Source organism: Natator depressus, chromosome 18 (genome assembly GCF_965152275.1).
Source record: "Natator depressus isolate rNatDep1 chromosome 18, rNatDep2.hap1, whole genome shotgun sequence".
NCBI classification, from domain to species: Eukaryota; Metazoa; Chordata; order Testudines; family Cheloniidae; genus Natator; species Natator depressus.
The window spans coordinates 14,471,108-14,483,561 of record NC_134251.1 but is presented as its reverse complement, the minus strand read 5'-3'; the positions used below and the strand labels follow the sequence as shown (position 1 = coordinate 14,483,561).

At 52.3% G+C, this 12,454-nt stretch overlaps 1 protein-coding gene across 2 annotated transcripts in view; it reads left to right on the top strand.

Annotated features, from left to right (window-relative positions):
• The window catches only part of NOC2L (NOC2 like nucleolar associated transcriptional repressor), an 81,180-nt gene that overhangs the window by 8,803 nt on the left and 59,923 nt on the right, over positions 1-12,454 (top strand). For both annotated transcript variants that reach the window (XM_074975454.1, XM_074975452.1), the window contains exons 6-11: positions 584-674; positions 2,485-2,563; positions 5,780-5,890; positions 7,556-7,669; positions 8,142-8,330; positions 11,826-11,965. In XM_074975454.1, the coding sequence (XP_074831555.1) occupies positions 584-674; positions 2,485-2,563; positions 5,780-5,890; positions 7,556-7,669; positions 8,142-8,330; positions 11,826-11,965 (724 nt within the window). The remainder of the gene's footprint in view (positions 1-583; positions 675-2,484; positions 2,564-5,779; positions 5,891-7,555; positions 7,670-8,141; positions 8,331-11,825; positions 11,966-12,454) is intronic.

Sequence of the window (12,454 nt, the reverse complement as noted above, 5' to 3'; positions counted from 1 at the left end):
GAAAAGCTTCTTAGTGCACCCTGCTTAGAATCAGCCCTGGATCGTTGCCGCATTTCAGAATCGATTGAGGGTGTTCTCTCTCCACTCCGTAGTGCCCATGTGGAACACTACAGCCGCTCAATGTGGCTTCCCTTCAAGACAATGCTTCGTTTTCTAATTCAGTAAATGACATAGTAGCAAGGTGCTGTCTGATGACATTGCTTTAAAAAAAACATCACCAAAACACGTAATTCCTGGTTTCTTGCCTCTTATTATTCTTTGTAGTACCTAGCAGCTCCAATTATGACCAGGGCCCCCGTGTGTTAGATGCTGTGCCAACCCAGAGCGAAGAGAGGGACCTCATGCGCAAGGGGTCCTTGTCCAAAGAGCTTACAATCTAAGGAATCTTACTCTTCAGGAAGGAATTCCTGAGTGGGAGTGGGTGGAGAGAGAGAATAGACTGATTTGTGCAAACCTGTGAAAGACCCCCAGGTCCTGTTCTGAGCTCAGTGGTGACAGTTCTGTTTCAGGTTAGCAAGGGGGCCGGGAAGTGAATAGGAAACCAGTCATAAGTATTTTACTGACATGTTCTTTTTTGGTTCAGTATTTAATGCCCTGGTGTCCTTCTGCATTCGGGATCTCTTTGGCTGCCTGCAGAAACTGCTTCAGGTGAAGGTGCTGAAAGACAAATCAAAGTAAGTTCCAGGCAATTGCACGGCAGATAAGTGTCGTCTGGGCCTTTCCCAGCACTGAGGCCTGGGCATGCCGGTGGAAGAATTGACAAAGAAGCAGCTCTTGCAGGTGGAAGAATTGGCAGAGATGCAGCTCTTCCTGTGTAGTAGAAAAACCATTTGTCCGTGCCTGTGGGCTTCTTATCCTTGAGCCTCAATCCTTCTGAATTCCCCAGTGCAGGAGGTGTCCAGCGTGAACCTTTTCCTCCTGCACTGGGGAATTCTGAAGGAAGTGGCATTTTATTTGGGGTGAAGGGAAAAATGGTTTGTGACTGACCTGCTTGCCCTTGAGATGTGACTTGGTAGCAATTCACCCTACTGCTTTCGATGTTTACTGCTGTGGGTGTGCTAGGCCCCAGATTCTGGTGGGTTGAGAGCAGGAGCTTCCAGGTTTGACCTGGTCTGCGTTAGATCATGGATGGAATGGGGAACAGCAATGCGCAGCTGGGCTAGTGAGGGTACAATTAATCCCTTGTTCCTAAATGCAGGCGTCAGTCCAGAAGCTCTGTGTTGCATTCCTCTCTGCTGTCATCTGAGCTGACTAGAGCCTTCATTAGAGACGGGGGGATTTCTGACTCATGGGCCCAGTTTTGTTCGCTGGAATTCTGGTTGGCTGCCAAACTGCCTTGGGCTGGGATCTCGTACTGACCCACGGTAAACAGGGTTCGGCTAGAGCAGTACTTGGAAGGGTGACCTCCAAGGGTCATCCAGGGCTGCTGGCACCATTCTTAGCTCTGAGTCCACCCTGGACCAGCGTCACAGTGATGCTGGAAGTAAAGCTCTGACCACCCGTTGAAAGATCCCCAAGCACTCTCTGCAAGATGTGTTAGTCCCTCTATCCTGGCCGTGTTCCACCTAGGGTATCTGTGTTCTTCATTTACCAGAATCTTCGCTGCGGTTTCCTTCTCTTTCAGCCCTACAATCTTATGCAGTGTTATGTAGCAGGAGTGTTCCACCCCAAAGGTGGTCGCACTTACACAGGCATTACTCTATCTGCCATGCAAGTGTGAAAAGTGCAAAGGCATCCTAGGCAGGTTTTAATGCTACTATTGTTAATGTCCCTGTTTGGCCTGGTTAGGGACGGGATGGGGGTTGAGGTCAACTCCAAATTTTCTGTTGGAGTTGGTGGCAAAGCGTAAGTCTCCGTTCCCTGTGCTGTTGCTCTGAAATAGCAATATAGTGCTGATTGCAGAGAACAGTTCCCTCTTTCCTCCTTGCACTCCTCACTGATGCGAACTCTGTGTGAAGTCCATGGTAGGTTTGCCTGGCAAACAATCAGCCCTGCAGTTATTAGTCCATGTGGGCGTGAGCTCATGAGTGGCACAAGTGAGATCTATGCTTTCTTTCTCACGCCGGCTAGGCCACTCATAATTGTACGTCATAATCCGTGTAACTCCAGCCGTCTTGCAATAGAAATCAGTCCTATTTTTAAGCCATGGCCCCGGGATGCCTGAACAGAAGGCAAATGGGGCTGAATGCCAGACACCCCCGCTCCGTTTCAGCATCCGTTCTGTTAGCCAGATGGAGAGGGATGCGCGGGAGGTTCCCCTTGTGCCCTGGAGTAATGTCGTGCAGGCCTGGGGCACCCTTTGGATGACAAAGCCTTACTCCTTTTATAATGAGATTGTAACGCTTTTACGCCCCCCCTCTCCTCGCCGTGTGGAAGATGCTGGTTTCCTGGGAGTTTCCATAGTGTAATGATTCATTGTCACTTTTAGCTCTAAACTAAACGCGACTCCCACTCAGCCTGTGTTCTCTCCCTGTTCATTCCTAGGATGGTGCTGCCCTCTACCAGCCCACTCTGGGGCAAGCTGAGGCTGGATGTCAAGATGTACCTGAGCTGCACCATCCAGGTAAAGACCTGCAGCATGTCTGTTAGGAGGCTGTTGTCCTGGGCACTGCTGGGTTTCTTTTGGGAAGCAGGTTTATATTTTGGGGTCATGTGCCTAGGATCAAGGGAGATACACTGCTTGCTTCTAGCTAACCGTCCCTTTAAAGGTGACACCTCGCCACCTAAACACAAACGAGCCCGTTGACAAAGCAGATGACTATGTTAGTGGCATTAATTGCTCTGATTTCACAAACTTAGCTTCCTTCTGGGAGGCAATTCTTGCAGTTTTAAGGTCATGCCTGCCTTCTGCTCACCTTGAAATCTCATCAGGTTAAAGTCGTTTCAGGTCCTGGGCCTGCTTCCTAATGGATGCTCCCTTTCCTGCAGTGAAACCTGCAAGGAGGTTGAGTTTATCAGGCGCCATATCCCAACCTCACCAACTATAATTCTGCTGCAACTTTATTAGAAGATCCCACCTGTGCTAAGTTGCTGGTGTCCAGTTTTCCAGGGAGGGTCCATGTATGTTTTTAAAGCTGGGTTCCATTCCTCCGAGATCAAGATTTTTGGGGAAGACTTAGGGAAGCCAACAGACTGTTTCATTGTGTACCCCCAAATGAGGGAGAGTTGGACTTAAAAAATAACAAGAAAACAGCATAAATTGTTCATTCTCCAAGGCAGTGGTGGGGCTCTTGGGGGAAGGGAGAGCAGGTAAACAAAGTGAAAGTGCTGACACCCTTCCAGGGCATAAGCCGGCAAAATGATTCAGCAGAAAAGCATTCTTGAGCAGCAAAGCCTTTTCCTCGAGGGGTTGTGCTTACAGCAAGCAAGGTGACTAAGGATTGCAATAGAACAGAAAAAGGCATCTGTCCAATGGGGATAATTATACTTCCCTCCCTTAGAGAGCTAACGATTAAAAGCTCTAGATAAAAGCTAGGTATTGTTGTTATTATTATTATGTATCATTAAGATGTTTCAAACTTATAGGACAAGAAGCAATGGGCTTAAATTGCAGCAAGGGCAGTTTAGGTTGGACATTAGGGAGTTAAACACTGGAACAAATTGCCTAGGAAGGGTGTGGAATCTCGGTCATTGGAGGGTTTTAAGAACTGGTTAGACAAACACCTGTTGGGAATGGTCTAGCTCAGGGGTGGACAAACTACAGCCCACGGGCCACATCCGGCCCGTCCGACCATTTAATCTGGCCCTCAGCTCCTGCCGGGGAGCGGGGTTGGGTGTTTGCCCGCTCTGGTGCTCCCGCTGGGGAGCAGGGTCAGAGGCTTGCACAGCTCCCGGGAAGCAGCCGGCATGACCTCCCTCCGGCTCCTACATAGTACGTGGAGGTACGGACAGGCGGATCTGCATGCTGCCCCATCCGCAGGTGCTTCCCCCGCAGCTCCTATTGGCCGTGGTTCCTGGGTAATGGGAGCTGCAGGGGTGGCACCTGCGGACGGGGCAGCGCACAGAGCCGCCTGGCTGTGCCTCGAAGCCAGAGGGGGGATTTGCTTCCGGGAGTTGCTTGTGGTAAGTGCCGCCCAGAGCCTGCACCCCTGAGCCCCCCACCCTGTGCTCCAATCCCCTGCCACAGCCCTGATCTGCCCTCCGAACCCCTCGATCCCAGCCCAGAGCCCCCTCTTGTACCCCAGAGCCCTTACACCCACCCCCTGCACCCCAACTTGAAGCCCCCTTTTGCACCCTGAACTCCTTATTTCTGGCCCCAACGCAGAGCCCGCACCCCCAGCCAGAGCCCGCACCCCTACCCCCAATTTCGTAAGCATTCATGGCGCGCCATACAATTTCCATACCCCGATGTGGCCCTCCGGCCAAAAAGTTTGCCCACCCCGGTCTAGCTATTCCCTAGTTCTGCCTTGAGTGCAGGGGACTGGGCTAGATGACCTCTCGAGGTCCCTTCCAGTCCTACACTTCTATGATTCTGTGTGGTCAACTCAAAATCTAGACAAGTTAAAAAGTATTTCCAGTTCTCTGCCTGCTCTCGAGCAGACCCGCTCGCACCAACGTTATGTTGGCTTTATAATCATGCTCCCGTTTTTAAAAAATATGTTTTACTCTCTCCTGTGGCCGTGTGAGAGACTTGCAGGCTATAGCTGCCAGCGACCACAGCGTGATATCCAGGCCTGCGTAAAGGAGAGCAGTGGAAGGGATAAAGAGGAGACCAATTGCCTCCCCTTTCAGCTGTGGTGATTTGCAGTGAGAGTTGGCACAGTAGCTGGTAAAACACTTTTCAGCACTGCAGTGACTGTAAACTCGATGTCCCTCTAAATAAACACCCCTCAACTTGGGCTTTGGCCCCGAGAGGGCTGAGCCTGCCCTTCCCAAAGATATTAAGCTGTGGTGTGTCTGTTCTCTACCCCCTTCACCCTAGAAGCTGTTAAGGAGTCTGTAAGGAGCTGGCCTGTCTCCCCAGCTCAGGAGGGGCACCTTGCCCACAGTCTTGTCAGGCCTTTCCTTCAGGGCACAGTTTATCCTTCAGACACAATAAAATGGTTCTGGATAAGTCCCACTTATAACCCATCTCATCCCCTGACCTGGGATCTTCTGCTGGGGACCCGAGGCCGGTTCCCCGCTGCTCCAGGGCCTGCCAGAGGAGTGACGTTCCTCTTGCTGCTTTCCTTCCCAGCCGAGCACTTCTTGGCTTTTGTAATCCCTTAACCAGTCTCTGCTGGGAGGTAGCTGATCAGTCAGTGGCCAGGCTAGGCTCAGGTCCCCTTAAAGGACCAGCCATGCAGTAAGAGAGCCACTCAGTAACCCTTTTGTGGAGTGGGAGTTAACCCCTCGATCACCTGCTGGTGCCTCTGCTCTCTGCCAGAGGATTGCTGGGGAAAGCCTGTAAATCACTGGGTTGCCACCACAGCCCAGGAGCCATGTTGGCTGTTCTCAGCCTCGTGTAGGCAAAGGCGTACTCAACAGTGCTCCTGGCCAAACCCTCGTCCCCTTCGTCCCCCCTGCCATCGGAGGTAGCCTCTTGCCTTCCCTAAGGCTCACTAACCAAGTGTGGCGAGAGCCAGGTCCCTCTAAGCAGCGAATTTGCCACTGCGCTGGCCCTGCTCCCGGATTTGCTCCGAAGTTCTTTTGGCTTGGCTTCTTGTAGCCCGAACCCCAGAGTGCGGGTTGGGCTGCACCACTCCTGGCACCCAGGAAACGTTTGGAGCTAACGGGAACGGAAGAAGTTGGGTGGGATCCACGGGACTGACCACAATCTCATTTTGCCTCCCCCTTGTAGCTCCTGTCTTGTTTAACGGAAGCTTCTGTCGGAGCTGCTGTCCTTCACCACGTCAACGCCATCGTCCCTTATTTCTTGTCGTTCCCAAAGCAGTGCCGCATGCTGCTCAAGGTAAGGCACAGAATAATGGAAACTTTAATTTAGAGAGAAGTGAGACCGTGTGTACCCCGCATGGTATTGGATATTTGGGGTTGGTTACCTTGCCAGAACAGTGTCTGGGGCCCTGAGCTCAGTTCCCTGTTTTCCTGGGCTGTTCTTCAGTTAAGCACCCAGGCCTCCATTTATCGTCGTTAGGTGCCAGCCGTCACCCTTCCGCCGAGTTCAGCGGGGGCTTGGATCTGCCTGCGCGGGGGCTTGGATCCACCTGCACGTGGCCGTGAATCCCCATGGCACGTCGTGCAGGAGTGGTACCCGTTCCGGAGAGACGTGGTGGTGATACAGCGAAGCTGTTTTCCTAATCGCCTGGAGAGTAATTGCTCCCTGTGGGGTGTCTGTGTACGTGTGATAGCGTTTTCCTCTGGAGGCTCGGGGGTGGAATATTTGTGCAGTGACTTTCTCTCACACGCTCAGCAGTTGTGGGTGACAGAGCGGGAGGAGGAGTGGCGTGTGGGCAAGAGGGCAACGGGAGCGTTAAATCAGAGAGGTCTGACAGTGCAGAAGGCGAGCCGAGCTGGAGACATGTATGGCCGGTGATGTTTGTGGTGCTGCATGCTGAGATAAGGGTAATTTAAATCACTTGTTTCGAGGCTTCTCACTAGCACTGTCAGGGAGGAATTTTCTGTTCTGCACAATTTATCAGGTTCTGCAGGGGATTTTTGCCTCTCTGAGCTGCTGTGAGAGATGGGATACTTACAATGTGTGTTCTCGAAGTTTCAACCATGATCACTGTCCCACTCTACCGGATGCCTAGTAAGAGAGAATCCCTGCCCCAAAGAGCTGGCAATCAAACTAAACTAAATAGATTATTTCCATTTGACAGATGGGGAGCATAGGTCCTAAGAGTAAATGACTTGCCCCACATCCCACAGGGAGTCTGTGGCAGAGGCAGGAATCGAGTCCAGGTCTCTTGTGTTCTGGTCCAGTGCTCTTAGCCACATCCTGCATCTTAATACTGGACTTTGATAAGCCAGTGATCTGAGGTGGTGCAGCAAAATCCTGGCTCGTAAGCCTCTGTATTGCATGTTGAGCATCTGTCTGTTCTTTAAGGCCAGGGTGGGGATTGAGAAGTGTTTGGAGAGCATTTGGTTTCCAGGAACCACAATCAGGTTGGCTCTGACCTTGAGTATTGGGTGTGCTCTGTGTAAAACGACATGATACGCAGATGACCTCCTTTTCACAGGGTTGGCAGAGCGCTGTGTGACACAGAGCTGCCTGTAGCTAGAAGAGAGGCTTCTAGTTTGGTCAGGAAAAGCCTGGGGGGAAGTTTGACTCAACTTCAAAGGTAGATGCCTAGATCTAGGCGTCGAAGTCCATGTGTAGGCCTCCACATATGAGCGACCTGACTTTCAGGGGCGCTGAGCACATGCAGCCCCTGTTGACGTTAGCAGACGGGTATGTTTGAGGGCGTTGATCTTGGCGCGTAACGTGGAGGTGGGTCACAGCCAGGCTGTGGGCATGGGATGGCCGTTAGTGCTGAGCTCCTGACGGCTGCACAACCTGCCCTTCCTCTCTGTCTCTCCGAAATGAAGGGTCAGGGAAAGCTCTGGCCTCTCTGTTGATGGGATGGGATCCTGTCCTTTTGCTTACACGAGCCTCTCTCCCTCCTTTCCTCTTTAGCAAGCCATCCGTCTGTGGAGCACGGGCGAAGAAACAGTGAGAGTGCTGGCCTTCCTGGTACTGAACAAGATTTGCCGCCATAAAAAGGAGCTGTACCTGAACCCCGTGCTCAAGGTAATGGCAGGGTGTGCTCTTATAATATAACAGTAATATCTAGCTGTTAACATCTGCAGATCTCAGTGTGCTTTGCAAAGGAGGCCAGATGCATAATCTCCATTTTGCAAATGGGAAACTGAGGCACTGGGAGGTAAAGTGACTTGCACAAGATTACCCAGCAGGCCAGTGGCAGAGCTGAGAGTAGTAGCCAGGTCTCCTGAGTCCCAGCCCAGTGCACCGTCTGCTAGGCCATGTGATCTGCCTCTCTGAGCTGGGGCTATGCTGCTGCTCTGTCTCCGATGGCGTGTAGACATACCGGCATGCAAGGATCCTAGGGCGTGGGCAGCACTCAGGCTGGCCCCTGTCCTGAGCACGGATGTGCTGGAAGCCAGGCGGTGGCGAGTTTTTGGCTGAGGGTTGTTGGAGAGCACTCCTTCCCTGCCCGGATTTTCATTCTGACTCCCGGTTCGTGCCTTGCCTTTTCCTGCAGCAAATGTACATCTCCTACGTGAAGAACTCCAGGTTCACCTCCCCCAACGTCCTCCCCATGATCAACTTCATGCAGCGCACCCTGACGGAGATGTACGCCCTGGACACGCAGGTGTCCTACCAGCACGCCTTCATCTACATTCGCCAGCTTGCCATTCACCTGCGTAGCGCCATGACCGTGAAGAAGAAGGTAGGTTCCAAACCCCAGCTCGGTGAACGAGTCCATGCGGGGAGCTTTGCAAGCTGCTGTTACGCACCCACAACGTCGGCTTTAACTCAGATTGATGTGTGGCCTTGTGCACGGTGAGACAGGGGAAAAAAAAATCCCGGTCCCTGCTTCAGTGCTGCTGGTCACTACATTTGGGAGACGTGGCAAGGAGAGGAGCAGATTGCCCTGTTGGAGCATCGCGGCTGAAATGCCTGTTCACCCTGGAGCCTTAAGCTGGACCCTGAGCAAGGGCATCTCGTCTCTTTAGGCAAGCTGTGCTCCAGGCCCGGCGCTGGGAAGGGGGTGGGAGGCTGTGTAGATGAGACCTTTAAAACCAGGGTCAGTCTGCTCAGCATAGACCGTTAAAGATCTCTGAGTAGGAGTTTGCCCCAGCATCCTTGGCTAGTTACCTCTTCCCGCTCAGTGCACCCCACTCCCAACTGCTGGGGAGTTGTGCACCTGCCTAGCCTGGGCCAACCCAGTGGTGGGAGAAGTGACTTGCCTGTGTGTGTGTTTTGCAAAGTGCTTCAGTCTCTTTGGGGTTGAACGGCACTGTGTAAATCGAGAGAGAATCCAGATCCAGTCTCTGACAGAGACTCCCTACCGGAATTGGGGAAGCTTGGAGTCCTTGGGGGGTGGGCGGATGATTTCGTACTTCATGTTCTGGTGTCACTCCCAGGAAATGCCTTCTCTGGAGCCTCCATTATATAGAATATTTACAGTTTGATTCAATGGCTCTCAACACCCCCACTATACAAATTATTCCAGCACCCCGGGAGAGCACTGACTGGTGCGTGTTAGGGACCCCACTGGAGTACATGGTGGGAAGTCAGCTGGCACATGGGGGACATCCTTGGAGAATTCAGGGGAAGTTAGTGCCGGTGGGATTTTGATAGCATTGGGCTTGGTAGGAACTTGTTTCACGAAGCAGGCAGCCAAGTCAGAAGGGGACCAGCCTGTTTCATGATGCACTAAGGAGCCAGCAGGTGGCTGCTCTGCCAAAGGAAAGAGGGACCCAGAGTTCTGCCAGCTGCTCATGGGAGGATAAACGCTTTCATTTATGTCGCTGTTTGGGTTTTTTAGCAAGGAGGTGGAGAGCAAATACTGGCAAGGTAGTTCTCTCTTCCCAAGCTATGTAGATCCTGGCAGATGTTCTCTCTCTCTCACCCTGGGCATCTCCTTCCCTTCGCCCTGCCGTGTATGTGAAATGAACATTTCAGCTGCTTAGCAAAACCCAGAGCATAGAAGATTATAAACCGCCCCTTATTTGTGGCTCTTTCCAATTGCGGTGTCTGCCTGGCGCATCTCCCCATCAGCCTGTGTCACCTGCCCAGGCCATTTCTGTAATTTCTTTGAGGCAAGCAGCTAAGTCCCTCTGAAGCAGGCCTGATTTGTGCCCTGTCCAGTCTGACCTGTTTACACTGTCAGATTGCTAATCCTGTCTTTACCCGGGTTTGAGAAAACAAACCCTTGCGGATTAGTGGTTCGGTTGCTCCTGTGCACTGCAGGATTGGTTACCACTTAAATCTCCTAGATGCTCAGACATAGGGATAAACCCAGCCGAGATAAGCAAAGTCTGGGCCTGGGCATATGCCCATAATTGGATTGTATTGGCTTCCTACACCTTCAGCCCTGGACCAGACAGTCCCCAAATCTGGTTGGTTTCCTAGGAGGGGTTTGAAAGTGGGGGCGGAAGGAGAGATTAAATTAGAGCGGCACGACCAGTATGCCCAAATCCCAACAACAAGTCAATTAGTGTGAAATGAGCACCGGGCGCTTACAGAAGCCATCGGCTGGTCCGAGCCGCATGGACGGGCGTGCGACCTGACCGAAGGGGGGAATGTTTACCTAAGCCCTACCACAAGGTGTTGGGCTTGTGTGTAATTCAGGAATGCTACAAGCAGGCAGTCCACTGTCCACTCCATGCACACACTGCTCAAGCTCATGTAAGAGGAGATGAGCCATAGTCGTCAGAGTTTGTCCCTGTTAGCTGACAAATGAAAGAATCTCATTTGGTGAGAGAGATTTGGAGCCAAAGGCCCCTCACTAGCAGCAGCTGTGGAAGCTGCCAGCAGCTGGGATTTTTCTCCGAATTCCGAGCTTCTTGGGCCTGCAGCCTCTGGTTGAAAAGTCCCCGGAGAACTGGCTTCCATGTGGACTTTCTGGTGCTTCCAGCTGGGTGGGAAACACCGGCTGAGAATAGCTCTTTCACGGAGGGCTTTTATTTTTTCTGGTATTCCGGGCTGCTCAGAACCAGGCAGGGAGGGGAGACACTTCCCAAGTTTATTTTGAAACTAGAAAAAAACGCCTAACTCTTGGGTAGAGGCGTGGCCCGGTCTTTGCAGTACCACTCAGGCTGGCTCAGCCAGCCTGGGTGATCTGAGAATGCAGTGACACGACAAGTATTAATTACTCAAGTGACCTCTTGCGTTGTTTTGTCTGGTAATTAGGAAGGCGGCTCCTGGGCTGACATGCAAGCTGTACCTAGAAATAAAGCTGAAAGCTCACCCTGGGCCCTGCTTTTTTGTGTTCCCTGGGCTCTGTAAAAGGAACCTGCTATTGCGGTGTCCCCTTGTAATTGGGTCTGTAAACTCTTGGGAGGTGGGTGTGCTGGACGGGCCGGTCATGGCTGCATGAGGCTCTCTTTGACCCTGAGTGCACATCGGCACGTCTTCAAAATGAATAGCAGTAACGCTCCCTGAGGTTCAAAAGTGCTGCCCATCCTCGTGATACCCGAGCGATGGAACTTCTCTTTTAATATTGCAATTGAAGGAGTAATCAGAGCCCCCTGGTGGCAGCAGCTGGGCCCTGTGTCCTGCTTTGCCTGGGGAAATGAGATCCTAGTGGTTCTGCAGGTCACTTGGTAGGGGAGGGAGGTTCAGCGGGAGCCTTAGGGGACAGTTGCTGGGGGAAGCTGGTTCTGCCCTGTAGCTTTAGAGGTTTATTTTTCTTCCCTCCAGAGTGCGTGGACCAGGGAGGGAGTCAGCACAGGTGTAGAAGGATCTCCCAGCCTGGCTGCCCATGGGAGATCGGGGTTTGTCCCCCTTAGCCAGTGGACGGGAAAGGCCCATACACAGTATGGCCCTGCCCCTCCATATGCTATGGGCTGAGGTGTTAAGGAGACGGAGCTCCACTTGTGAAGCATAGCTGCAGATAAATGCCGCGAGGAACAACACACCGAGGGCAGTACTTAGCATTTCCAAAGCATTGTGCAAACCTCTAGCCATCCCGTCTTCCTGACTCCTGGACTAGGGCCTTCACCGCACAGCTCCCCCTTCTTCCCAGCGTAATGTAACTAGTCGCTGCCAGAGCCAGGGTTAGAACGCAAGAGTCCCCGGTTCCCAGTTGTGCGCTCCTTCCGCTAGACCGCACGGCCTCTGAATACAAAGGAGCCTGCGTGCACGCTATGGAAAGGAGGTTCAGCTCCTGTCTCGGCCGTTCGTTTGCCAAGCGTGTGCGCCTTTCCTTTTTCTGTAGGAGAACTTCCAGTCTGTTTACAACTGGCAGTACGTCCACTGCCTGGACTTCTGGTGTCGGGTCCTGAGTACCATCTACCCCAGCGAGATCATGGCGCCGTTAATTTACCCTCTGACCCAGGTCATCATTGGCTGCATTAAGTAAGTAGGAACGGATAGTTCTCCCCCCGCCCTTATAAAACACTGGGCTCTGATTTCCCATGTGACAGATGTGGCCATATAGTCACATAGGGGATGGGCAGGGAGGGTACGTATAGATTTTAACCCTTTGTTGTAGGGGACTGTCCTGTTGCCTACTGGGGGGCTGCTCTCGTGAGCTGTGATTTGTTGAAGCACCCCTGTTAGAAATCACTCGCTGCCATGTTGCTTGAACTTGCTATGAGGCTTTATCAAGCTACTTTTGTGCCCATTAACTGAGCTCATTGGTACGACCACATCTGTGGCGTTGTGACTAAAGCACTGGACTGGGACTCGGGAGACCTGAGTTCTGTTCTAGGCTCAGCCACTGGCTTGCTGGGGAATCTTGGGTAAGTCACTTCACCGCTCTGTGCCTGGGTTTCCCCATCTGTAAAATGGGGATAAACTGTGACTTGCCGTGGCAGAGCCAGGGTGAGCATCTCACCTTGGGGT